We start from the raw sequence: 27,109 nt of genomic DNA, 5'->3' as shown, positions 1-27,109 counted from the left end.
ATAGATATGAGACAAAACAGAAAATATTCAACCTTTAAGTGTGAATATATCACTATTTATTAATATTCTCAGATTATTGAATATTTGTGTCTCTGTGCCACTGTGGATAATGAAACCTCCTATTCATTCATAGCAGTGGGTATTAATGTGATTGCAGAGAGTTGAAAAGCATATATATACCAAAAACTAAACTAACAAACAACTTGTTCACAATTTTCTAATCACAATTGCACTCTGGTGTCAAATCTGGCCAAAAGTAACAATATAGATATACAATTACAGTATTACTTTGTTACCAAAGAAGTTCATAGTAATTAACATAGAAAAAATTAAATTCACAAATGAAGTATGTCATTATTAAAATGCATATTAATTTTTTCAGGCAATGTGTTGTTCTACATTTTTGTATGAAATAAAGATACCAAGTTACAAAAGCAAAATTCTACAGTATTTAAGTTACAAAAAACAAAGATACCATGATGTATGATGTGAAAATTAGTAAGAATACACAAATAACATATTATACTGGATATATCTATTAGCATTTTCCTTTTGGCAAGCCAATGGGAATTTGTAACATTGATCAGAAAAAAACCCCTGCTAACCGTAATATGTCATATTTTGATGCAACTAATTACTATTACATGGATTCAAATTTACCATGAAACACATCATGCAGACTGTAACTTGGGATAACACATTTTGCCTTCAAGGGAAACTTAAATTTTCTACCAATGTCATAAAAGCTACCACCAGACATTTTTACTCGAATATCTTCTTAAGACAAAAGTAAATCTAACACCATGCCATATTACCATTTCTTATATTATTATACTAACGATCTAATATCATCAGATCCATCTTCACATTTTCCTTATTGATGGCAGATAGGATATTCTGTTGACTGGTACAAAGACTTCCTGTAAAGAAAGTGATTGTTAATGATCCGTGACTCTTAATGAATCATAAGTCCTCCAGTATTTGGACTGGTGAATGATCTCTTGTTTGACTTGATATTCTGGAAGTTCTATATAAAAGTAAAAGTAAAAGTTAACACATGCCATTCTCATGATTTTTACAAATGAGCTTCTGTGTGCTTAGTGTTGGATGGATTCTATGCCCAGAGAGAAAAACATAATCAAGTTTCTGAATGTAAAGTCCCAATAGTCAAATATCTTATGGTCTTTCTAAGAAGCATCATGCATTTAACTGTGATTGCCAAGAAATCATTTTTTTAAAGAATCTTTTAAATTACATTTAAGTTTCCAATTATTTATCTTTATTTAATTTTTAAGTTTTAAATATTAACATTTAAGTTATTGGTTTCTCTGCAAATTTCTCTGAAGACTGAGGGTTGTTTTAATTTTGCATAACATGAAACAAATGTAAAAATGCTAACCTGTGTTGCAGAAGGTATTCACATGGATTAAACCTGACTGACCACTAAGAGAGGGAAAAATGTCTGAAGTGGCTATCAGCCTTCTTTCATTAAGGAAGCACCAGTCATCTCCAGATGTAGGGTAACATGAGCTTTGTTGTTACTGATGCTTTTGTTTGCTTTGTTCTTTTCATGACAGCGTATAATTTTGTCATTTACTTAACCTAGATCATTTACTTTCTGGATCATTCAGATTAAGGGTTAAGGATCAATTTTAAATTGTATAGAAAATAATCTGTAATTAAATGTGGTATACTTAAGAGTATGAAGGATTCGCCTTAAAATACACATTACAGTAAATTCAAGATTTTTGTCTAAAACATCCACAGTCTCATGCAATGAAGGGAGAGGCCTTTCTATGCAAATGAGAAAGGAAATGAACTTAAAGCTGACACACAGGGAATTTCAATAGGCAACACCTTATTTATTTATGGCACAACGGTAATCTGTAAAAACTGATTGGCCTGTGTGGTAGATATTAACTTTACACATTATGTTTGCCTAAGAAATAAAGATTCAGAACAATTAAGGTAAGATTTTTGCTAGGCTAGAAAACCATCTGTGCCTCTCTGAACAATATGTCTGTGATGGAATGTCTAGGTAGGCCCAGTAACTGAACAGTGCTCTCAAATATTTTAAACCAAATAAAGTTAAGTTTAATAAATCCCAATGTCATTTTCCCCCTTAGAAAATGATTCTAATTATTTGGCCTTTAAACTGTATCTTGGAACCCAAGAAACATCTTCTCATACAAATACAGCTTTTAAAGCCTTGGAGAAAAGCAATGCGTTTGGGTACTGGTGTTGGTAAGCTCCAAGTTAATGGTTCAGTGGAGTGGGATCCAACAAGTAGATATTACATTTCAAAATAAATACATTTGAATATCTTTAGGCAGAACATAGACTCCTATGCCTGAGCTCTTGGTACTGCCCTACACCTCCTCACTTAAGTCTTTGATTTTATCTGCTTGGTTGTCAAGGCCTCAACAGCGCCAGTTTTCTGAAGGAGCAACACGTATGCGCGCACTGGATAGTTTACGGAGTCCTCCTCAGTGAATGTCATCAGAGAAATGTCTATTGCCGGTGCTCTTTGCTAGGCCTCATCGTACTGATAAGTATTTTACGTGTGTGTGTGTGTGTGTGTGTGTGTACATGATATATATTCATATATGCAAACAGACATATATTTCTTCATTACATGATACTCTATACGCAAATATACACACATGTATAATGAATAAGCAAATGAACATCATTGATTTATAAATACGAGTTTTCTTAAATGAAAGGTAAGCAGATGGACACCATTTATACCTATTTGTCAATGTTAAATAAGTGGAAAAATTTAGACCTTGGACATTTAGAAATCTAGAGATTGATATATCGCTAATGTTAAGTCTCGCATGGCCGCTGGAACATTACTGCATTCCAGCAACGAGGGCAGCCAAGGAAAAAGATTTAGAAAGAGTGAATGAATGTCAGGAAATAGTAATAAGTCTTTCTAAGGGTCCTTGGGAGGCCTCATTAAATCTCTCTTTTAATAATTGCATATTAAAACATGAACAAAGTTTTTTTGCACATAAGAAATTAGAGGGAAGAGGAAATCTTCAGATAAATATAAACTGTGTGAAGCACACAACAGCTCCGTGCTGTTAGCTGATCAATTCTGCAAATGATTTGAATAAGGAATGCAGCAAAGTTCAACTCGGATTTTGTAGGAAAACCAGGGGAAAGATTGATAACAGTTTAATTGGGGGGAACAATGCACATGTGCTTGTAAAATGCAACATAAAAAAATTCTCCCTGATCACATTTCTCTTGCATGTGAAGACGTAGAGTAACATTTCCATGGACCTATCCCACATTAAAAAATGATTTAGTATGTCTTAACAGAGAAGCTTTCATTCTCAGGCCCTTTGTAAAGTCTGCCATTGTGAAATGTGCTTTAACTAGGCTGATTCTGTTCCAACCCTTCCCTTCTGAGTTGTATCCAGTTACCTCAGCTTGAGCATAACCAGGAGAAGGATTCCACAGGTGACTGTCATGCACATGACAGCATAGATTACTTCTCCTAGAAACACAAGATTTAAAAAAAAAATTAACGGATTTTTAGTGAGAATAAATAGTAAAAATAGAGTATAGATTTTTTTAACTGACCATTGAAGGGGGAATGAAATCCACTTAGAGTTATTTCCTTCGCATGTTTTCTTTTATGCAATGCAATGCCTTTGACATTAGACAGGGTCGGGTAATCTGAAAGAGAATAATGAAAATGAGATTACAGTATTTAAATGTTTCACATTACTTTTTCTCCATGGGTTGCAATTTGTTTTATATTGTATTACAGATCAGCAGCTTATTTATCACACTATCTTAATAAAATCTGATAAAGATAAAAGTGGGAGCACTTTCCTTACATTTTTAACACCTCTTTTTTCTACCTTTTAATCGGATCATTTCTTTACAGAAACTGTTTTGTCTTTTTTTTTTTTTTCCAAACGATAATTAGAAAAGTGGATTACATTTTATGACAGTTCATTGCACTTTATACAAAGACTAGGGGGAAAAAGCAGCAAGTTTAGGCTACCCATTATGATAAATAAAAGATTCCTTTTTTACAAGAATTGTTGTTTTAATGTGATTTTAACAATATCAATTCTTCCTAAGACTCACTGTATTTATGAATTCCAATAGACTTTCTAAACTACAATCACTCTGTTCACCCCTCCACTCGGACTTCAACATGCAACTTTACTTATTTCACTATTATGTCTCTTTTAAATTCCTTCAATTTCTATTATTGCTACCTTTTTTTTGTTACCCTTAGGGGAAACTCCTGGCTGCTCTATGGCCGTAGTCTTCATGGGAGTATTTTGCTAAATGCATTTCTACCTTACTTCACAATTCACAAGAGAAAAATGTGTGATCCTTAAAATTAATTAACAGGTTCATTTTAGGTGCCTTTCACTGATAATTTGAAGTGAAATCACTCCTAGCTTTGACTCAATTCAATGCAAATATGAACGTCAAACATACCAATAGCCCAATAACCAATTTCTTTGATGGTGAAGATTCAGGTAGAATTTGAGTCTTTCAAAAAGGTGGAGGATCTCATGAGATAAATCTTCCTCTTGAGACAGGATTTGCTGTCCTCTCTGATTGTTTCATGTACTTTGAGAACTGGAACACTAAGTATGAGTAGACTGCTGTTTATAGAAATGAGTGCATCACATAGTGGAAATACATGTGATGACAATGAGTGACAATAGGGTTTGAGTAGGAAGGGAGATGAGAAGACATATTACCATTAGTCCCATTCCATCCTCTCTCCACCTGGCGTTGCTGCTGTTCAGAAGCCAACTGCTTGGAAGCCAACATTTGAGGTCTATGTTAGGAATAATCACCAGAAACCACAGAAGACAGACTTCAGATCAGTAACAAAGGTCTCAGGGTGGGGCCAAGAGAAGGAGCCAAACATAAGAGGTAGAAAAGTGAGGGTTTTTTTTTTTTTTTATTAGAAAACCTATTTTCGAGAAGTCTAAACTCTAATGCAGTGAAAATATTTTAGCTCAAGATTTTTAAATTCTGATTTACATATTGGATTTTTATATATTTCTAGAAGTCTTTCTTAGGAACTGAAAAATCTGTAATGCAATCAGTTTACATTACTCTTCTAAGTGTAAAATAATAAAGGTAGATTGTGTAATTTTTTTTTCAATTTTTTGGTTATAAAATACTTTTTGTTGTTCACTAAAGTTAGAATAGAAAAATTGAACTATTTCAAATACCATTTTTATACTAGTGGTTTCTTTTTTTGGACAAATCTTAATCAAATTTATCTTACAAATTTTAGTGAAACAACTTATATTAAAAGTTTAATTCAAATCAATTCAGAATATGAAGAGTAGTTTTACTTTAAAAAAAATTCTATGGTGGCTCAGTTGGTTGAGTGTCCAACTCTTGATTTCAGCTCAGGTCATAATTCAAGGGTCCTGAGATAGCCCCGTGTCAGACTCCATGCTGGGTGTGGAGCCTGCTTAAGATTCTCTTTCTCTGCCCCTCTGCCCCTTTCCCCCACTCATGCTCTCTTTCTCTCTAAAAGAAAAAAGAAAAAGAAAAAGAAAAAAAAAAAAGAAAAAAAATCTATGGCATTTTGTGATGTTGTGAACATTTAAAAATGTTTTAATTCTATAGCATTTTGAGGCAGATTCATGGTTCAAATGTAAACATATATAATGTACATTGGATAATTATGTGAATGATGCTATATTTTCCTTTATGAAATTCTATCCCTAAGTACATTTGGTCTAGTTAGGTACAATGATTCATCTTTGCATAAGAAAAAAGGTCACTATTTTGACAAATTAGGCTACCTTTTAAATATATCTGCCTAAAGTGATTGTTAAACATTCACCTAGCAAAATTTAGAAAGAATCGTCTCATTCACTAAATTTCACTCACATGGAACTCATTAACAAAGTTATAATAGATCAATGACAGAAATGTTAGCTAATGATCCCAGTGAAAATTTTAATGTGTCTAGCAATCACTCCACAATCTTAAATATTGCCCCCTAGGAGGATACCGAATATCAGTTAGAGAGATTAATGTTACAGAGGGTTTCTTGGCTACTGAAGCCCATTGGAGATTCTCTTCTGCCGTTTATAAACAGTGAGGTTTACAATGTTTTATAACCATGAAATTAAAGTCGGCAGAGTTAATAACCAACCTCGGTCCCACACCATCTGCTATATTTATAGATAAACACTGTCAGTAACTTGTTTATCTTAACTCGTACCCTAGAGGAGTTAAACACTATTATGAACTATATTGTAAAATCCCTGTACATTTGACGGGAAATCAAGATTAATTTCAGCCTTATGTTAAGGACAAATTTAAATAGTGTTCTCCCCAAATGCTACAGAGATCTGATCATTCCTTTTTTTTTTTTTTTCTTTTCAAAATCCTTGTGCAGCAGTGGCTGAGGACTGATGGGATCTAAAACTTTACTTTGTATAATTTATATGATATGGTAAATACATAATTAAAGATATGATACATCATATAAAATCTAATGATTTAAAAATAAATGTCATGGGGTGCCTGGGTGGCTCAGTTGGTTGAACATCCAACCTCAGCTCAGGTCATGATCTCACAGTCTGTGGGTTCGAGCCCCGCATCAGGCTCCGTACTGACAGCTCAGAGCCTGGAGCCTGCTTCAGATTCTGTGTCTCCCTCTCTCTCTGCCCCTCCCCTGCTCATGTTCTGTCTCTCTCTGTCTCAAAAATAAAAACACTTAAAAAATTAAAAATAAATGTCAGAATAGTTGAAATAGAAAGTAAATATAATCACAAAAAAACTTTTGCAGAGAATAATTTAAAAAATATATTTTATAGTTATTTATTTTAATTGTTAATGTATCACATGGATAGTTAAATTTTATTGTCTTCTTTCCATTTTTAAGGAATATATTGCCAATACCATGGCAATATCATAGTAAGAATGAAAATTCGAGGACGACCTTCTTGCATATCCAAGGATTGGAGCTATTTCTAATCTGGCCATTATTTTCTCACCTGAAGGTATTTCAGTTCCCAAATTGGAAATAATTTTTCAATTTTTTCACTTAATGATCAGTAGTGATATTCCATGTATCATGGACTCTTTCAATTATTAGTGTATAAAACCTTCTAAGATGAATCTAAAAAGCATTGCAGTTGGGAAGAAAGGAAAATATATAAACATCTTTAAAGTATGAAAAAAACAATACATTAGTAATGTGATAAACTGAGGTATTAAAAACACACAATGACAATATAACTCCACTGCTTCTAAGATGTATGTCGTAAAAAGTAAATTGAGCAAATAATATGCTTGACCTTAATAGACATAACATGCATCAGCAAAGCACATTAATTTATTTAGGGCATAAACTCCAAAGAAGATAAAACAATGTCTTAGATTTATCTTCTTGCACTATGTATGGGTAAACAAATGGTTGCCAGGGGGTAGGGAGAAAGGGAAACTTAGAGGTATTAGCCTGCTAGTTTGCAATCCTCAGGAATTCCCTGATGAAATCTATAATCAGCCCCCCATACACAGAGGGCAAGGAAAAACTAAAGAAAAAGGTAAGCCATTCCAGATTTGTAGGTGGCTGTTTTAACAAGGGAACTTATATACGAGGCTTGTCTTGGGCACTCACAAGATAGTAGATCTTGGCACTCACCCACCAGAAAAGTAAAAGTTTATACAGATGTCTTAAATGGGGTTCAGCCACACAGACAGTCCATATGGTCTCAACAACACATTGCTCTCTCAAGGCTGCATCTTTGGAACACCTCTGGCTATGAGAACAGTGAATAGAATGCATATTCCAAGAACAGGGAAGGTGGCAAGGATCCTCCAATTGTCCTGGTATAGCTCACATGTCAACCAACAGTAATATCTTCTGGCGACCTCCTCCAACATAATCCAAAGGTACAAAATTTCAGTTATGCAAAATGAGTAAGTCCTAGAGACCTACTATACGCCATAGCGCCTATTGCTAGCAATGTTATATTTTACAGTTAAACATTTTCTCAGAGGGTACCTATTAAGTTAAATGCTCTTATCACACATGCAAAATAATAGCAAATAGAAGACAGGAAGAAACTTGTGGAGGTGATACAGATTATACTTATGGTGTAGATAGTGGTGGTAGTTTCCTGGTGTATATTTACCTTGAAGCTCATCAAGCTGTATACATTAAATATGTACAGTTCTCTGTATGTCAACAAAAACAAAAGCAAAAAACGCCTCCTTGAATAAGTGTACCCTGTAGAACATTTGCCTTGATCTTTTGGCATGAACCAAAAAGCTCAGTGTTAGTGAATGGCGGTATTGACAAGCCTGGCAACTACTCTTCGGCCCTCTGTTGAATAACAGTGTTGTTCACACGTCAAGTAGATTTGCTTAGAGATTATAGTGAGTCTCAGCTGCACTACTAAAATATCTCGAATTTTCTACATTTTCCTTAATAGTTTCTGCAAATAATGAAATAGCAACTGAGACAGCAATTAGAATGCAAATTATGTATCGGTATCTGATAACCAACACTAGATTATTTTATTTTTTTAATCTTATTTATTTATTTTGAGAGAGACAGAGACAGTGCCAATGGAGAGGGGCAGAGAGAGAGAGAGAGAGAGAGAATCCCTATCAGGCTCTGTCCTACCAGTGCAGAACCTGATAGTGGGGCTCTAACCTCTGAACCATGAGATCATGACCTGAGCTGAAACCAAGAGTTAGACACTTAACTGACTGATTCAACCAGGTGCCCACTATGATTGACTTAGAAGGCAATAATTTTACTTTTGGAATTAAAAATATATGTCACCTGTGGGCTCATATAAAACATATCTAAAGATACAGATTGAAAATAGGATTAAATATTCATGGTTAGAGTATATGTCAATAAATATGTGATTATGTATATATAGCGGAATTACAAACTGGATGGGATTCCTTAGATGATCTAATTCAGACTTTCCATTCTTCCTCACTGTTGACACAAGTAAAACTATTCTAGGAATGAGCCATTTCACACCTTCTATCTTTCCACTACTGTTGATGGTCAGTTCTAGTTAAAATATAAAGTATTCTAGACTTCTCTTTTATCACCTCATGATAAACCTACCTTCTTTTGCCTAGCCCTCTGGTTGCTACATACATGTATGTTTGTTTTTGTGGAGAGAGTAAGATCAGACTGTAAGGAGACCTCATGTAGCAATGGTTTTCAAACTTTAACATGAATCTCAGTTTACCTTAAAATGCCAATTTCGAGTCAGTAAGTCTGGGATGAGGCAGAAATTCTGAATTTCTTACAACTCCCCAGATGCTGCTGCTGACAGAATACACACATACACAGAAAGAAATGCATATACATACTCATCCAATACACAAAATGCTTTTCTTCTGTATATATGATGCTTCATACTTTAAAAGGCACTTTGACAAACACTGCTAAACTTTATAACATCTAGCCAAATAGGAATTATTATCTCAACTTGATAAAAAAAAAAAAAAAAAAAAAAAAAAAAACCCTCAGACTCAGAATAGTTGTCTTGTCCAAGATCACAGATTTGGTAAATAGTAAAGATGCAATCTACAAAAGTATGTAAAACACTCAATGTTGCCTGGTGTGGCAGCCAATTGGATTGAGAAATAACCCTGAAAAGTAAGAGGGGCAAGTTGTATTTGATAGTGTTGCACAATAAGAAGCATTTAATAGTAATATCTGCTTGCAAATGACCATGTATGTTTCTGTTGCTGAAATCTGCAATCGAAAAGGTGACATAAAGCTAATAACTAAAGCTTCTGAAATGACTCATATACACCTGTAAGATGTTTCAACTTGTGCACCCTTCTGAAATATGTTAATCATTTTCAGTGTAATTGAATAAATCAACCACTTAAACTGTGACATTTAACAGAAATTTAAAAAAATAAATGCTGCAATTTTCAAGGTAGTTATCTTAGACTATGATATCAGTATGAGCATTTTCTGTTTTTACAGATGTAGAATTAGGACTATACATAAAGCTTTCCAGAGTGTTCAACAGCAAAGGGCACACAAAGAATAATGCACAAAAGATCAGTTATAACTGTTTAAAATCAGACTTGGCTATTTCTTTGGTTGCTATAATCTGTGTCTATATTGATACAACCTGAATCTTGGATAAATATATAAAATAACCCCACTGTTTAAAAACTGCCTCTATCTGGAATGAATTTATTGGGGGAAAATGTGTTCCTGAAATTTAAGAGTAATTTTTACCTTGAATTATATTATACAAGCACTAGGAGAGCTTGTAATGAGACAAAAGTAAGATAAGAGTGGGAATAATTTACACTGTATTTAATCAATTTCATAGTTTTTTGTTTTTCTATATGGAGGTTTCTAACATACAGAAATATTTTTATGAAAAAGTATATGTGACAATACATTAATTGTCCAGATAGCTTTTGCTTTCTGATGTTTCCACTTGGAATTGAATGATTCCCTAATGTCTGCCCTTTTGAAAATGTGTAAGACTTCACCTGGCTAGCTTACACAATTTTTCATAAACTGATTGAAAACACCAGGGAAAAGAGAGTTAGGAAAAAAATGAAGAAAAGGGATACATTTTGGAAAGTCTTCATAGCCATTTGGAATGATTAAATAATTCAGAAAGTTTTATAAATTATTGAGTTTTAAAATGGGAAAAAAAGTATATAATTGCAGTATCTCTTCCCTGCACATAAATTTGCAAATTTCTAGGAGAAAGCTGAATTTAAAGGATGATATATGTTGTTGGTTTTCCTTAAATAGCAAACTTCTTAAAAATAGACACCATATTTATTCAATTTGCAATATAATATGGCCATCATAATGCCATGCCTATGCAATTATCTAATGGCCAAAAAGCATATATTAGCAATTTTACATTTGAAATAGCACATCTGTCACTGTGTAGTGACATATACCAAATAATGTATGATTATATGATGTTTAGTTATTTCTTTGACATTAACCCAGGGTCATTAGATAAATCACATATTTTTCACATATTATGAGTTTTGTAAATGAAAATTCAGAGTCCCATCTGTAATGCATATGGTCACCCAATCAACAATAATGTATTAAGAAACTATTTGGCAATGAATTCTAATGGTCAGGTTTGTTATACTGATGGGCAAAGAGTTAATATTTTGGTCAGTGGATTAGGAGATATCCAAAGCAAAGAATTTTGAGAATTTCTCTAGGCTTCAACTCTCTCATTTATAAAATAAAACTAGTACACCTAGCTTTACAAGATTTTTTTGAGGATGAAAATATTAAAACTCATATTAGCATAAACAGGGCTTTTGGAGACTTCCATGAGAAAGAAGGTACAATTATAGGGAGAATGGGAAGGGAAAATAAGGCTAAGAGAAGGGATTCCTTTGATAGTTCCTTTTCCTTTCCTATCCATCTTTCCTTCCTTTCTCTCCTTGGAAAGATCTTGGGCCAATTCACTGAAGCAGAACCCCCCGTTATTTTCGATTTCAGAAACCTGATTTCAAGTGGACACAGTCAATTCAAAGTTTGTTAGAAGAGGCAAAGTTATCTAAATGTTTTCTGTGAAACACGATTCCTGTAGAACCCTTTTATGTGTTAGCCAAATAAAACATCTTATAAGTAACTGATTGGAAAATTTTAGATTTGACAAAATAAATTCTGTCCTTTTTTTTCCTACAAGTGTTTTCTAGGTTGTTGTTGGTGGTGTTTTGTTTTTTTACTATAGTAGAAGGGACACTTTACCTAAATTTATTTTCTCCATGGAATATGTCTAGGAACCCACTTAAAAAAGAAGCAAAAAACAAAAAACTTAGAAGGGGTGCCTGCGTGGCTCAGTAGGTTAAGCATCTGAATTCAGCTCTGGTCATGATGTCAAGGTTGGTGAGTTTGAGCCCATATCAGGCTCTGTGCTGACAGCTCAGAGCCTGGAGTCTGCTTCAGATTCTGTGTCTCCCTGTCTCTGCCCCACTCATGCTCTCTCTCTCTGTCTCTCAAAAATAAATAAATGTTTATAAAATTTTTAAAAACAAAACAAAAACTTAGAAAACATCGGCATATGTGATTGATAGACAAATATTTATGTATTTTGAGTAGGTATAGGATTTTTATTGAGGATAATTATTTTTATTTAGTCAATGGAAAGCCAGATAATATCATACTAATAGTATTTTGTGTTCCTGAATACAGGCACCATTTATAAGCATTTCCTCTATTAAGCATACATATATACAAGTACCTGACACCACAATTTCTCTTGTTCTCTATTCCTGAGAGTTAAGCAAATTTTTTAACCTATGGTTTGGGAGATGCCTGACCCACAAAGGCTACTCCTATTGCCCCTTAGAGAGATTGGTGTGATGCAACATTAATTCCATATTTGCTGCCAGTTAATCTGCCATATTTCAATTTCTCAATTTGTCCTCAGGGGACATGGAGAATTTAAAATCTGCCCTCTACTTAGGAGACCCATTCCAGCAGAACGAGAAGGGGTTCATGGATCATTTACACCTAGTCACCTATGAATGTCCACAGGACCCCGTAGCAGAAACCACCATATTTGGACCCACATAAAGATTTTCCAGATAAGTAATTACTTCCTACTTCAAAACTAGCGCCATGGCAGTCAGCATGGGAATATATTGGTAGGATGATACATGACCCCGCTCTTATGAAGTTCTCAATCTAGTTTCAGGTAAGGGAAATAATTTAAATAAAGTGACGTGGGAACCAACCAGGGAGAGCTAAGGGAAGGTACACATTTGAGGAATGGGGAGAAATAAGACTGATTTGCATTCAGGGTGTTCTTGGGAATCTGATGAAGTTTAGTGATCTCTCTGTCCTCAGACCCCAGCTGAGGTTGGAAAGAAGAAGCACTGGAGAGCAACAGAGGCCTTTTGCAGACAGAAATAGCATGATCAGGACAGAGCTGGAGACTTAGTCTAGTCATAGTGAATCGGCTCATTTGGTGAGGAGACTAACTACGAAACAATTCAGATGTGAGAAGATGAAAACTAAAAATAGGTGGTAGAAAGTATTGTAGAGAAGAGAGACAGTGTGTGGTTACATTTCAAACATAGCAGGCACAGATGTTAGAATTAGGTATGGATCAGAAACCAGCTCGGCCTCACCTCAGCACTGTCATTTTAGGCAACTTACTGAGACTTTGCTCCTTTATTTTTAAAATGGGATAATGCTTACCACAGCACTGATTGTTCCAAATTAAACAAGACAGTATGTGAAAAGAACACAAATGAAGTGCTCGGTATATTACATAGTTATTAAACATTTTGCAATTTTGGAGTTTTATTTGATACCGAAAACGCAGAGGACTAAATGAGAGGTGACTCTTAGGTTCTTGAGACGACTTGATGTTTTAGGATACTTCAGTGAATTGGCCCAAGATTGTTCTAAGGAAAGGAAGGAAGGAAAGGAGGATAGGAAGGGGCAAGGGGTAGAGAAAAAGAACCATCAAAGGAATCCCTTCTCTTACCCTTGTTTTCCTTTCTCTTCCTCCCTACAGATGCACATTATTTCTCATGAAAGATTCCACAAACCCTGCTTATCCTAATATGAGTTTTAATATTTTCATCCTCAAAAAACTCTTGCAAAGCTAGGTATTCTAGTTTCATTTTATAAATGAGAGAACTGAAACTTAGAGACATTACCAACCCTCTTTGCTCTTGAATGTCTCCTAATCCAATGACCTAGATATAGAGAATGGTCAGGATGGAGATTCACTGGTAGAGAATGGAAAACACATGGTTGGACAGAAGGGAGGGCAGAAGGTGGACAGAAGGGAGATAAAATTCGAAACCACATTATGGTAGGCTAATAGAAGTTCATAACTAGAAAGAGAGAAGAGGTCAGGGATTTAAGTTTAGTAAGTAAAGGCCTTTGAAAAAACCAGCAGTTGGTGGAGAGTAAGAAGATACATAGATAGTAATTGCTAAGTAATTTACTGATTGAAAAAGATATATATGTATATATTTGTATCAGTAAAAGATGTTACACCTCAAAAGTTCCCTTTCAGCTACCTGGCAGTATTAAAAGAACAAAACAAATTAATGTCGAATCACTATTTTGTACACCTGAAATTAATATAACACTGTATGTTAACTACCTGGAATTAAAATAAAAACTTAAAAAAAAAAGAACAAAACAATTCAAAGCAACAATATTTCCATTGTTGAGGAGGAGTGGTGCTGGAATGGAAATTTGGGCCAAAGAACAGTGAGAGAAATTGACTGGGTGGAAGCAGCCGTATAGAAGTGTTGGAAGGAGCTATTAGGGTTGTAGACATATGCTTAGTGTACATTTTCCATGTAATAACTACCATATGTACTTAAAACAAAATACTATTGTAAGTTTCAGGCCATTACACTAGGAAGAGTGAGTGAAGAGAGATGCAAGTACTGAATCATAGCTGCCTAGACACTAAAGACATCAACAGAGGCATCTTCCTACATAGACCCCAGTGACACACAGCAGTGTATCACTAAGCTAAGTTGCCCTTTGGAGAAAGCACTACAGTCCAATTTATATGGCTTTTCTCCTTGCAGATCACCTTGACTCTCAACTAAAGTAGACATACAATCTGGAATGAGTGGGCTCTGGCCTCTGTCTTCAGTTGAGTTACTTTGAAAGTCCCTATCCTATGCCTACAGTGACCGTCTGGCCACTTGAATAAGGTGCTAATGCAATAGTCAAACACCAGTCCCAGGGTTTTCTGAATACTCAAAGCATATTGGGATTGGTAAAGCCACTCTCCGGGCTCAGTGGCAACCAAAGGAAGCCATTCCACCCTAAGCTGAAAGCCAGTGGAAAGGAAAGGGACAATGAGCAATAGTCTCTGTCACAGATGCACACTCTCATCATATCACCAGGCAAGCACACCGTGCCATATAGCAGCTTTCGTCCATTCTGCACACTCTTATCTACTTATCTACTTATCTACTGAAAGCCAGTTTACTCACTGTGATTTGTACCACAAACCCCAAATAAATCCTTTTCAAGGAATAATATTTAGAAGAAGAAAAATTATGCTGTGCCCATTCTTACGGTTTGCTACATATCTGTGTGATGTTAGGGCATTCTTGCAAATTTGAGACTGAGAGAACATTTGCCGATGTTGGCAACGCTGTAAAAGTTTTTCTTGAACCCATGGGGGGAAAAAAAAACCTCTAGAAAGAGGTTTGAGACAATCTGATAAACTAACGGAAGATGAAAGATTGTCGTTATCAGTGAATTCTTAATAATTGTCTCTACTCCTTGTTCACCTATCTCATCTACAGGATTTTATTTGTCTGACTGCCAAATGTTCTTTACTCTAAGGAGTCTCCCTTTAAGATGATATCCCAGTATATAGGTGCCAGGGCAATAACTATTAAGTGCCCACATATGGTGTTTTATGGGAATACATGTGATGCTATTATACTGTTGTCACAAGAATACTTGGCTCTTTAAGCCAGGAATACACATGCTCATAATAAATTATTTTTATGACTTCACATACACAATCATGATGCACAGAAAGTATAAAGGAAAGATTGCTTATTTTATGCAGCTTTGGCACTAACTCCATCCCCAATTATAGGCAACAAGGGGATTATATGAAGCCAATGAAAGCACGAGAGTGGAAAATGGAAAAGATAACACTATGCTTTCACATACTGAAGCCTGTTATTGTTCAAATTGTAACAGTATTGTTTTGTTGTTTTATTTCTCTCCATGATCTTAAATGCTCCTTCCTTCTCTAGTGATGCCAAAAGTTGAGTTGTCTCACTCATCAATGGCAACTCTTTAATCTTTCCTTTTTGGCTTAGAGCAAACAACAAAGGTAGTCATGGATGATTCATACCATCTTTCATGCTCAGAGGCAGACATTTTCCCCTCTGTTAAAAACACCCAAGGCTTTAAGGGTAGAGGTGGGAGAAAGTGAAGGTAGGAGACAGCTGTTCTCCTGTTGTTTCTGTTAAGGGTTTGTACACTTCAGTCTTTCCAGATTACAGCCGTGTGAAACATTTTCTGCAAAATAGGAAGCCAAGCCAAATTTGCTGGGTTTCAGGTCTGTAGACAAAATTTAAAACAGCTGGATTTTATTGGTAACTTTTGCACGCAAGTAAACCTAGTGGTGAAACTAAAACCAGCGTTTGTCTCCACTGGAGTGGGCTACATCTTTAGGGGCTATCCCCTCCATGTCTCTTCCCTTGAGAGAGTTTTGAATTTTGAAGGGTCCTAAGAGAAACCTGCCAGATTATTCCTTAGAGTACCTGATTGAAATCTTAGCCAATGAAGGTGGAAGGCACAACCAGATATGAGGCCTCTCATAGTCAAATCTTCAGGGGGATGAGAGGAAGATCGGTCTCTTTCTGTAATCTAATTTTAAATTACCTCAATTAAAATAGCTAATGATTCTCTCTTTACATATACTAAACAAAAGTCCCCCCCCCCCCAACACACACACACATAACACAGTAGTGCCTAATTACAGGGGCAAATAATGGCCAACTTATTGGCTTTGTACGTAGCAAAAGTCCCACCTCATATCTTAAATATGCCCTGAGTGAAAATGATCATATTCCTTGAAAAAATAATGCAAATTTATAGATTTAAACATAAAAATAGAAACAATTACACATGCTCTATCATGGTTATATCGTGAGTTTGAAATATGTTATTTATGAAGCTATTTAGAATTTGGGGAAACAAAACAATAAAAAGTAATCCAGCACTAGAGAAAACCATTTTATTACAAATCTCAGTTAAGATCTCTGAGGGCATGAGTATTTCTCAAGAGCAAAAAAAGAAATGATACACACTATCTTAAAATTTTAGCATAACCATAGAAAGAAAAAGTTCTTGGCTGTCTTTGGGCATAAAAAAAAATATATCACTTCAGATATATCCCAATTTGCAGGCAGTGACGAGGTTTGTGGAAAGTGCAGTGGCATCAAAAATATCTTCAGTCATCTAGCCCGAGAATATTAAGCACATATAATATCAGAGGTCATCTATTTTTGTTAAACCATTACCCAAATTTAATATGCAAGAAATGTGAGGTATAAGGAGGGAATAACTGACCTCCTTCAAACCACCATGTGTAGGTAGGGCTCAAACTTGTTGCTTAGTTCTTGTTCTTTTTATTACTCCATACTGCCTCCCAACAAACACATTTTTTTTTTCTGAAATTCTCTTGTTATGTAAACATACTCCCTGGGAGATAGAACATCAGTTGTAAATTCTAAATTTCCCACCATTAGATGAGAAGAGCATATTTTGTTTTTTGACATCACAGTTTCTGATCCCCAAAATCTCCTTGTTTAAATTATGCATCTATTGCCTTCTGTGTGACCTTGGACAGGTTACCAAATTCTAGGTGTCTCTGTTTCCTCTAAGGTAAAAGAAAGAACACCTACCTCATATATTGCTTGTGAAAATTAATCAAGACATATTAAATCAGTAAGATCGTGTCTCACACTTAGTAAATACTCAGGTTGTAGGACACTGAGTAAGCAAAAGATAAGTAAACTAGTGTTCATAGCCAGGGTACAGCTTTAAACTGGGAAGCAGTAACTTTAGATGTTTATTAAACCACCATTTAAAGGATATTATATCTTATTATAGCTTCAGTTTCCTCCACACTTTCACTTCACAGTGATGAGTTTGTAAGCAGATCCGTTAAAATGTTCATTGTGGTTTGTCAAATAGTAGGATTATTTTCAAGAGTTTGCCCAGATCTTAGGATTATTAATAATAATTCAATGTTTTAAAGATCTGCTCCTGGCCATTACTTCTTTACTCTGTCTTCAGTCTCTTTGAGGCAGGTAATAATTTGCTCTAAGAGTACCAACACCTGATAGTCATTGCTTTCCATAACAAGTGATGTCAACTATGAAGCTAAATGCATGGTAGAAGCTCATCTGTTGGCTCTACCTCTCTATTGCAAAGACTGATGCCTTCCAGAATAGCCCCAAGTACACCATCAAAGAAGTTAGAGCATTCCACATAGTCTAACCTGACAATGGAGTCTAACTTACTCACTGCTATCCTTCTTGAGAGGCTAAGCAAATCCGGGGTGAACTAATGGGTCCTGAGATGATTCTTTTTGTGGAGTTCTGATGCAGATTCCAACTACCAGGACAACTGGCCTTTAAAGTTGCAAAAGTTAATATGGCAGATATGACTTACTCAAATAACCTTATCCAGTGAATTTCCCTCTTCACCTTTTGGCTGCTCTTCACCTCCAAGTCTAATTTCATGCAGTGTGGAGCACACATTCTGTACTACTTTCTAAATACCATGTGCTGGATGCTGAAATTCAACTGATGACACTGTTCTGATGTCTTTTAGATGCATGACTTTTATCTATTAGATCAGTGGTTATCATGTGGACAGTGAAATTTTGGGGCCAGTGAGCATTCTTCTAGTGATCCATGTTTACTTTTTCATGTTTATAACATGACAACCTTGGCACTAAATACATCTGGGATACATTAATAATTTATATGTAATACAAAACAGGCATCACTTCACTATTCTTTAATCAAAACCAGTGCTTCTCTTGCTGTTGACTCTGGGGATGTTTTATTGTGTGGGGATAAATGGGAGGTGATGAGGTCTTTTGGTTCCCTGACTTGGTAAGCAAATTCAAACACTTAAGAATCATGATTCTAGGGGTGGTATCTTTTTGGTGTTCTGAGTCCGAATCCAATGTGGCAGGAGAGAGGTTCCCCCCACCTCAACAAGCAGCTCTCAAGACATCAGCTGGGTGTCCTCTAATTCAACTCAGTCTGACACCACTACCCTGAGATAGCATCAGATACCACAGGTTAGGGATTCAGCCCTATAAGACCCCTCCCTCTTTTCCCCATTTCAGATGCCTGTTGCAAGTCCAGGTTGTTATCTGTACTTCTGAATGACTGACTATAAATTAAAGATTCCCATGACCTCCTCTTTGTGTTCAATTAATTTGCTAGAGTGGCTCACAGAACTCCAAGAAATATTTTGCTTCCTGGATCACTGGTTTCTTATAAAAGGATGTAAGTTAGAAACAGCCAGATGGAAGAGATGCACAGGGGAAGGCATGGGGAATGAATGCAGAGCTTCCAGGTTCTCTCCAGATGTGCCATTTTCCAAGAATCTCCATGTGTTCACCAACCTGGAAGCTCTCCAAACACTGTCCTTTGGGTTTTTACAAAGGCTTCATTACACAGCTATGAATGATTAAATCATTGGCCGTTGGCCTTTAACCTCCAGTTCCTCTCCCCTCTCTAGAAGTTAAGTTGGGATTGGATACTGAAAGTTCCAACCCTTTAACCACTTGGTTGGTTTCCCAGGCAACCAGCCCCCATCCTTAGGTTATCTAAAGGCTTTCCAAGAGTCACCTCATTAATAACAAAAGATAACTTTATCACTCTTGTCACAGGAAATTCCAAGGATTTTAGGGGCTCTATGCCAGGAACAGGATAGAAAAGCAAGTATATATTTTTTATTATAAGTCACAATATCACAGTATTTCAAAACAACCAATGTTGAAATGTCTCCAGTGGAAGTTCAGAAGTGTATGCCTATGGTGATCATTCAAGTAAGAGAATATTGCTAGACTCTGGCTGATTTCAGGAAAGAATCAATGAACATTCTATGCCAGTGATTCTTAAGAATGCAACACCTGGGAACTGGTTAGAAATGCAGATGCCCAACTTGCATCGCAGACTTACTGAATCAAAAACTCTAGGAGTAAAGACCCAGTGGTAACAAGCCCTCCAGGTGATTCTCATGGAGCTAAAGTTTGAAAAGCACTGTTCTAAGCTACTATCTCAAGAAGAGCTTTACAATTATAAAGACATCTACTGAAACTCTTTCATGGTACTAACACACATAGTGTACACAGAAAAGAGATTACTACATTGACAAAATGCACCAGGTTGATTAAGTTGGTTTATTTCTCAGTAGCAGACATGTTATATATGAGACATATAAAGTATTTTATACACACACACACACACGCATGCATACATACATAAAATTAGATATTTTTCTTCAAAGGTTCTTAAGAAGTTGTCTAGGTCATGCTACTCAAAGTGTGACCTCTGTGCCAAACAATGATAGCATCACCTGGGAGCTTTTAGAAATGCAAATCTGAGGCCCCATCCCTAACCTACAGAGTCAGAATCTGCATTTTAACTGGAAACCATGTGATTCTAATACACATTAAAGCTTGAAAGCAACTGTCTGAATTCATCATCTGCCCTAAAATTATCCAAAGATACATATTCTCACTTATCCTGAGAAAATATGACACCTTTAGATCATCTAGAAATAATTCTGGCTCCCACACCACCTGGATGACATCATAATTATTTTCCAGATCTTTCAAAATCTATATTAAGAGTTAGTATTTACTGAATTTCACTACATTCTGGATACTTTATTATATAAATTAACTGATATAATCATTGCACCAAAGTTCTGGGTTAGAATTAATTATATTTTATATTTCACAGACAAGAGATGGAGGCAACAAGAGAATAAGTTTTTCAGTTACCTGTCTCATAAACGGTGGAGAAATTACTTGAACCCAGACATGCTGGGACCATATTGCCTCTCTATGGTTGTGCTCTATAAGGCATATTAACATTTCCAAACATATCATTTGATTATTAAAGGCATTGCCACTAGTCACAATTTTTAACCAAAATTCAAGAGTGGGGCTGAGGAGGAAACAGGTAGAAGAGGCCCTGTTTATACTTTAGGTTTGAAATCTCATAAAGGTTAAATACAATGATTTATCCCTGAGGCCCCAAACCCAAATAAATATCTGGAATTCTAAGACTACATGTGAAATAACATAAAAGCCAAAGTTACAGAATTTACCATGAATCCATATTTTTACATTGGATGGTAACTAAAGTCATGCTAAAGAACTGGTTTGTTTTTATTACTTTTTGTATTGCTAACTTATAACACACATGCTCATTTTCTTTTTTTAAAGTAATTTTTTAAACTTTTAAAATGCTTATTTATTTTTGAGAGAGAGAGACAGAGCATGAGTAGGGGAAAAGGCAGAGAGAAAGGGAGGCTCTGAGCTGTCAACACAGAGCCCGACACAGGGCTCGAACCCACAAACCGTGAGATCATGACCCAAGCTGAATTCGGATGCTTAGCCAACTGAACCACCCAGGTGCTCCCACACATGCTCATCTTCTAAAGAATATAAAAGAGTTTGCAAATAACAACACAAGATCCTAAGGAATAATAATTAATTTCTAAGAGGAAAATATACATTAATTAGTGAGTGTCTATGAATCGAAGGACTACAAATTCACTATGGAGCCACTTTAATCCAGAAAATACAAAATACTAGACTATTTAGAGGCTATGTTATAAATATGAATACAGGGAAGAGAAATTCTGTCGAGTGTTCCTTGGAAAAACAAGAGACTTTTTTTAGCACCTGGACTGAATTTGAAGGAAACTGGACTTGAATTAGAGTTTTGTGTAGAAACCAAAAAAAAGTCAGTGGTTTTGGCTAGATGAAGTGATTTATTTAAAGCCAAAACTTAACATAAAGCTCCTGGAATACTAACCTATGTGAATTGGCTATAAGAGAAGATGGGGTGTGTGTGTCCATATGTGAGAGGGACAGAGTGGGAGAGGGTATTGTTGCAATGGGAATATCTTCCACAATTCACTCAGCTAAATGTTTTATTCATAGTCTATAATCTTCCTTTCTCAGACAGCTAGTGATCAGATGCAAATAAAAAATTAAGAATATATATGAAAGTGAGTTTGAACTTTTATAAACCCATATTGCACAATCTTTAAATGACTTTACTAAGAATAAGTGTAAAATTTTACGCAGTTTAGAAAAAAATTTAGAACTATATATTATGCACCTACATAGATATATGGATGTGTTTAATGAACTTTCTATTAAAATCTACACTAGGGAAATATTAGTTTTAGATAGAGACCTTCACTGGAAACAGGTATGAAATGTTGTAAGGTATGACGAAATGCAGCCAAATATAGAATCTATCCATCGAATGTAGAAAAGATAAATAAAATGGCCTTACTAGCAATCTTGATATCAAAGATGAGGCCTCCATAGACAGGTGGGATAAAGGGCTACAGAAAAGAAATTAAGTGGTAGAAACAGGTACTAATTAGAAGGGCTCTTTTCTTAAGCATCTCAAAAGACTATATACATTTTTAGGAGTTTCTGTATTAATATTTAATAAGAGACAGCTAGTTTTACAAATCTTTGGGAGATAATCTTTTTTTATCTTTGTTATTAATAGAGATAATAATTTCGCAGAGTTTGTTAAGAAAATACCCATATTTAAGAGCAAAACTGTTAGGATCAACTGTTTATTTACAGAGTTGACACCATCCCAGGATCAAATGTAAAATAGTTTCCTACTACTCAGACATTTTGAAAATAGGTCTATAAAGGGGAAAAGTGTTGGAAAGCAGAAGGGGTTTGAAATGTTTTTATTAAAGTGAGCAGTAGCACCCTGGTCTTGTTAATTCCTGATTCTTTTGGTCAAATATTTGAATTGAAAATTCCAGTTTAAGTGGAAACATAAATGAGTGTGGTTGTTAATAAGGAAGCTGTACTATTAGAAGAGTTCTAATAAGGGAAAGAAAAACAACAGTATTCAGAAGACAGTGCTGCCATGGAGACACAGTAGACATTGGTTCATTCATTCATTCATTCATTCATTCATTCATTCATGTGTTCATTCATTCAATAACTATTTATTGAGTGGCTAATGTATGCCAACTGTGTTTTTAGGCACTGGGGTAAAGCAGACCACCTTGAAAGCTGCCTGGTATTAGTCTTGCCTTTCTGAGCACAGACGTTTCTCATTCTCTGAGAGGTGTGAGCGAAAAGAGGCTTTGGGACTGATGGCCGGTGACCAGATTTTTCCCACATGTGGATTAGAGCAGCAGTTCCCAAACTTGGTTGAAAATCGCAACCACCTGGGTCATTTTCTTTTTTTTTAATACAGATTTCTGAGCTCCACCCCAGGCCCACTGAACTGGAATAAATGAGATTAGGTAAAATGCATTTTAAACAAAGTTTCTAGATATTTCTGAAAATTAATAGGTTTGAGAACTAAAAATTTAATCTCCATCCTCTCAATACTTTGAGGTTGTCTTTGTGATCTTCAGGCTCTTCATTAACATTGGAAAGAGTATTCCTAATAGAGTTGGGGAACCAGCTGGCTTTAGTGCAACATTAATGTAGAAACTCCTAACAATGTGTATAGTCTTTGTAAAACATCAGGGAAAGAAACCCAATGGTCCAGTCCTGAATCTGGGACCAAAAGCAATGATTTTTTTTTAAAGACAGGACAATTAAAGTGTATAGAATATTTGATATATAAAGGGCACTTTATCCACTTAATCTCATTCACACTCTAAATAAGTAGAGTTTTTGCTAATGCCTAATAGGAGAATTACATCACAGACCCCTCACATTTTGCAGCAAGGCTATGCCACCTGTAGTGAAAGACCATTTGCCATTTGAAATATAGCCCCTAATAGTCTGCTGAGTATTATAAGATCCATTAAGTCATTGGTTCCCAAAATGGAGACCACAGTATATCAAGGCTATAAATAAATATATCAAGGCAAATAAATTTAAAAAAAACAAATTTTTGGAAAAAGCAAACTTGGAAGATTGTAGACAAAGTGAGTTGAATGAGGTGAAGAGGCATATGGAAACACCCATGGTAGTGGTACAAAGTAGGCAGATCTTTTTTATCTTGAGTTAATGCCTTGCAGAGTATCTACTATAGAACAGGACCTCAACAACCAGGTAAACTGATGATCTACCCAGTAGAGGTCAATCATGCCCTCTCTTCAGCCACCCAAGTCCTGTGCAATGAGCATGAAGAGAGCAACTCAGGTGGCAAAGATGGTGGCTATGCATGGGCCCCTCAAAATAGATCGTCTCTCCCTAAGGCTGATCCATCAAAGTTTTCCTAATAACACCAAACCTCCCGGCAACAATAGTGACCTACACTGTGCTCACAGTTCTCCAGGTTGGTGGCAGAATGATGATACCATTATCCCTTCACTCCGAATGAGGCCATCATGCATATGTATTTATCTTTGTTCTTTACCATCAAAATGCTTCCCTAAATGCCTAATCTATCCTTGTGTAGATGCGTCCTTACAATGTTTACCTTGAACTTTGCACCATACACTTCCTTCTTTCCTCCTCAGTGATTTTCTGTCACTGCAGCATGAAATGTACATTGGGCTCTACTTGGCATTCATAGATAACTACCCACAATTTCCAGGGAATCGAGGCTCATGGGACCACTCCTCAGAAGTGAAAGACCAGATCCAAAGAACCAATACTTTCTCCTTTCTTCTGTCATGAAGACAGTTGTGCAGGGCATTTCTCCAAGCACCTTGGAAGATCCCAAAAGGATCAAGACAACTTGAAAGAGGTAGAGTGATGGTGTGAATTGAATACTCTGGACAGCATTGTGCAGAGTTTTACAATAAAGATATAAGCCAAGTGGAAAATAGCTGGTTTTCAGACAGAGATCAGCTAAAAATAAGGACTCTCCAACACTGAAAGCTGACTGCTTCTAGATCCCAAATAATAAGAAATAAGACTGAGAAAGATCTCCAGGGGCTCCTGGGTGGCTCAGTTGATTAAGCATTGGACTCTTGATTTCAGCTCAGGTCATGATCTCATGGTTCATGGGTTCAAGCCCCTCATATGGCTCTGTGAGAAAAGTGTGGAGCCTGCTTGGAATTTTCTCTCTTTCTCTCTCTGCCTCTCCCCTCCTTGTGCACTCTCTCTCCAAATAAATAAACTTAGAAAGAAAGAAAGAAAGAAAGAAAGAAAGAAAGAAAGAAAGAAAGAAAGAAAGAAAGAAAGAAAGAAGAAAGAAAAGAAAAGAAAAGAAAAGAAAGAAACTACAGTTGTAAAAGACCCAGTATTTTTGAGTTAAATTGACTCAACTATGCAGCAAAAATCAGATTGAAGGTATTACATTTTTACTCTGGTCTATTGTTTAGAATAACTTAAATCATTAAATGAGAGACGGGACATGGGGGTGAGGAATCAAGGAAATAAGGCAGACTTGGGAACCAAGTCAAGAAAACACTTTTTTTTATTGTGGATACTGGCACATGTAACTGAATAAAAGCAAAAAAGATTAGAAACCTAACACGTTTTTAAGAGATTATGCTAAAGGAGCCACTAGTCCATTTGCAAAAAGTCTGTGACTGCTAAACTTTTAATGCCTCAAACTGTATGAACAGGATACAGTCTATGAGACCTCCATATTCTTCAAGGAGGGCATTTTTCCCTAAATCTTCTTCAGATATGGCTATGGAGGAAGATGGATAATGAAGAACTTTCCAGTGGGCAAAATGGGAGCCAGAGAAGCTGGTTCCTTCCCAGGTATCCAAAGAAATCCACACTGCAAGAGAGGGTTCACAGTGTCTATCAAGCAGGATCTCATTACTGTGTTCTAATACTCTACCATTTTTCCTTATTTTGAATGGAAACTTTTACTGAGGTTATTTTACCCTTATTACAATATATGCTATCCCTGTTACAATATATGCTATATAAGTATACTATATATGTATACACACACACATACACACATACAGTATGTGTGCAGTGTTTGGTGCTTGTGTTGGAGGGATGACAGGGAATAACTAGTCTTTTTTAGTCATAGGTTGCCTATGCATTATAAGGTACCACAACATTTGGATTGCACATCACCCAAGATCTAGAATAATTTTAAAATCCAAAAGAAAATATTAAGTAGGTGGGCAGATAATTGGATCTGAAACTTAGAAAAGAGGTTTGCCACAAAGACTGTAAATAAGTGCAAGGGGTAATGATGTGGCCAAAAAGAACATCTCCTAGGAGAAAATTAGAGGGTTACTCTGGTAGAGAGACTACAGCTAATCTTTAAGCAACATAAATATTAAATGGCCAGTTGGATGAGCTTACAAGGTAAACGTAGAAGAGGCATCCAGAGTGATCAAACGATTAAGAACCAAGAGAGAAAAAATGTGTATCAAGAAAGAAAGAATTATACTGTTATTGAAAATGGCTTAAAGACAAAGACTTCCAGAATCTCTGACATGGATGTGGTTGTCATCTTGTAGGATATGCTTTATGAAGGGATCTGTATCCAGAGACCAGGCTAGACTGGGTAGATCAATAATGTAAAAAGAGATGAAGAAATTGAAGTAATGAACGCAGGCAACTCTTTTTTTGGAAATTTGGCTGTGACAGAGAGGAGACAGGGTATTAATTTGTAAGTTTTTTTTTCCTTTCCTTTTCATTCAAATGGAGATACTTGAGTATATTTAGAAATGAATAGAGTACTTCTATTTCTAATAGTATGACAAAATTGGCACTGTAACCAATCACTCTTTTACAGGAATATGATTAAAAAGTCCTGAACACATTTTAAATGAAAACTTCAAATGTAGGTAGAAAAAGCACTTACTAAAATTCAATGTTCATTTTTTTTAAAAAAGGAGTTATAGTCAAGGAATAGAAGGGAACTTCTTTATTCTGATACATAGTATCTACAGACATAATGACAAACATACTTCCTGCTAAAATGGTGAAAGAAGGTCCTTTAAGGTCAGGAACAAGTGTACCCACCATCACCATTTATATTTAACATTTTTCTGTGGGTCCTAGATGTGGAGTGGGGAAAGACAAGAAAAATATAAGAGCCTTAGACAGAGGAAGCAAAACTATAATTACTGAAGAGCATATGATTACATAGGAAACACAAAAGAATTCCAAAACTCGTTAAATTTTGTGAGTGTTCAAAAATGCTGCTGCATACAAATGCATACATGAAAAATCACATAAATTTCTATAATTCGATGACAGAGTTTGAAAGTGTAATAGATTTGACATGGAAGATGTGATTTGCAGCAGCAATTGTAATATTTAGTAATATCCAGAAATAATTAGAGCCAATGTTATACAAGAAAATTATTATTGAGAAGTTATTTTTATTGAGAAAATAAAAGCTTATGGAAGGAATCTACATAGAGGAGCACCTGGATGGCTCAGTCAGAGAA

The 27,109-nt window shown here is 35.7% G+C and overlaps 1 protein-coding gene across 1 annotated transcript in view; it reads right to left on the bottom strand.

Moving 5' to 3' along the window:
- Positions 1–963: 963 nt before the first annotated feature.
- GFRAL (GDNF family receptor alpha like) overlaps positions 964–27,109 on the bottom strand; it is a 65,704-nt gene continuing 39,558 nt past the window's right edge. Inside the window, exons 7-9 of the mRNA XM_042937328.1 lie at positions 3,595–3,690; positions 3,436–3,508; positions 964–1,027 (exon numbers count right to left, since the gene is read on the bottom strand). Of these exons, the coding sequence (XP_042793262.1) occupies positions 964–1,027; positions 3,436–3,508; positions 3,595–3,690 (233 nt within the window). The remainder of the gene's footprint in view (positions 1,028–3,435; positions 3,509–3,594; positions 3,691–27,109) is intronic.

Source organism: Panthera leo, chromosome B2 (genome assembly GCF_018350215.1).
Source record: "Panthera leo isolate Ple1 chromosome B2, P.leo_Ple1_pat1.1, whole genome shotgun sequence".
In the NCBI taxonomy this organism is placed as follows: Eukaryota; Metazoa; Chordata; class Mammalia; order Carnivora; family Felidae; genus Panthera; species Panthera leo.
This window is presented reverse-complemented; position numbering and strand designations above follow the sequence as displayed.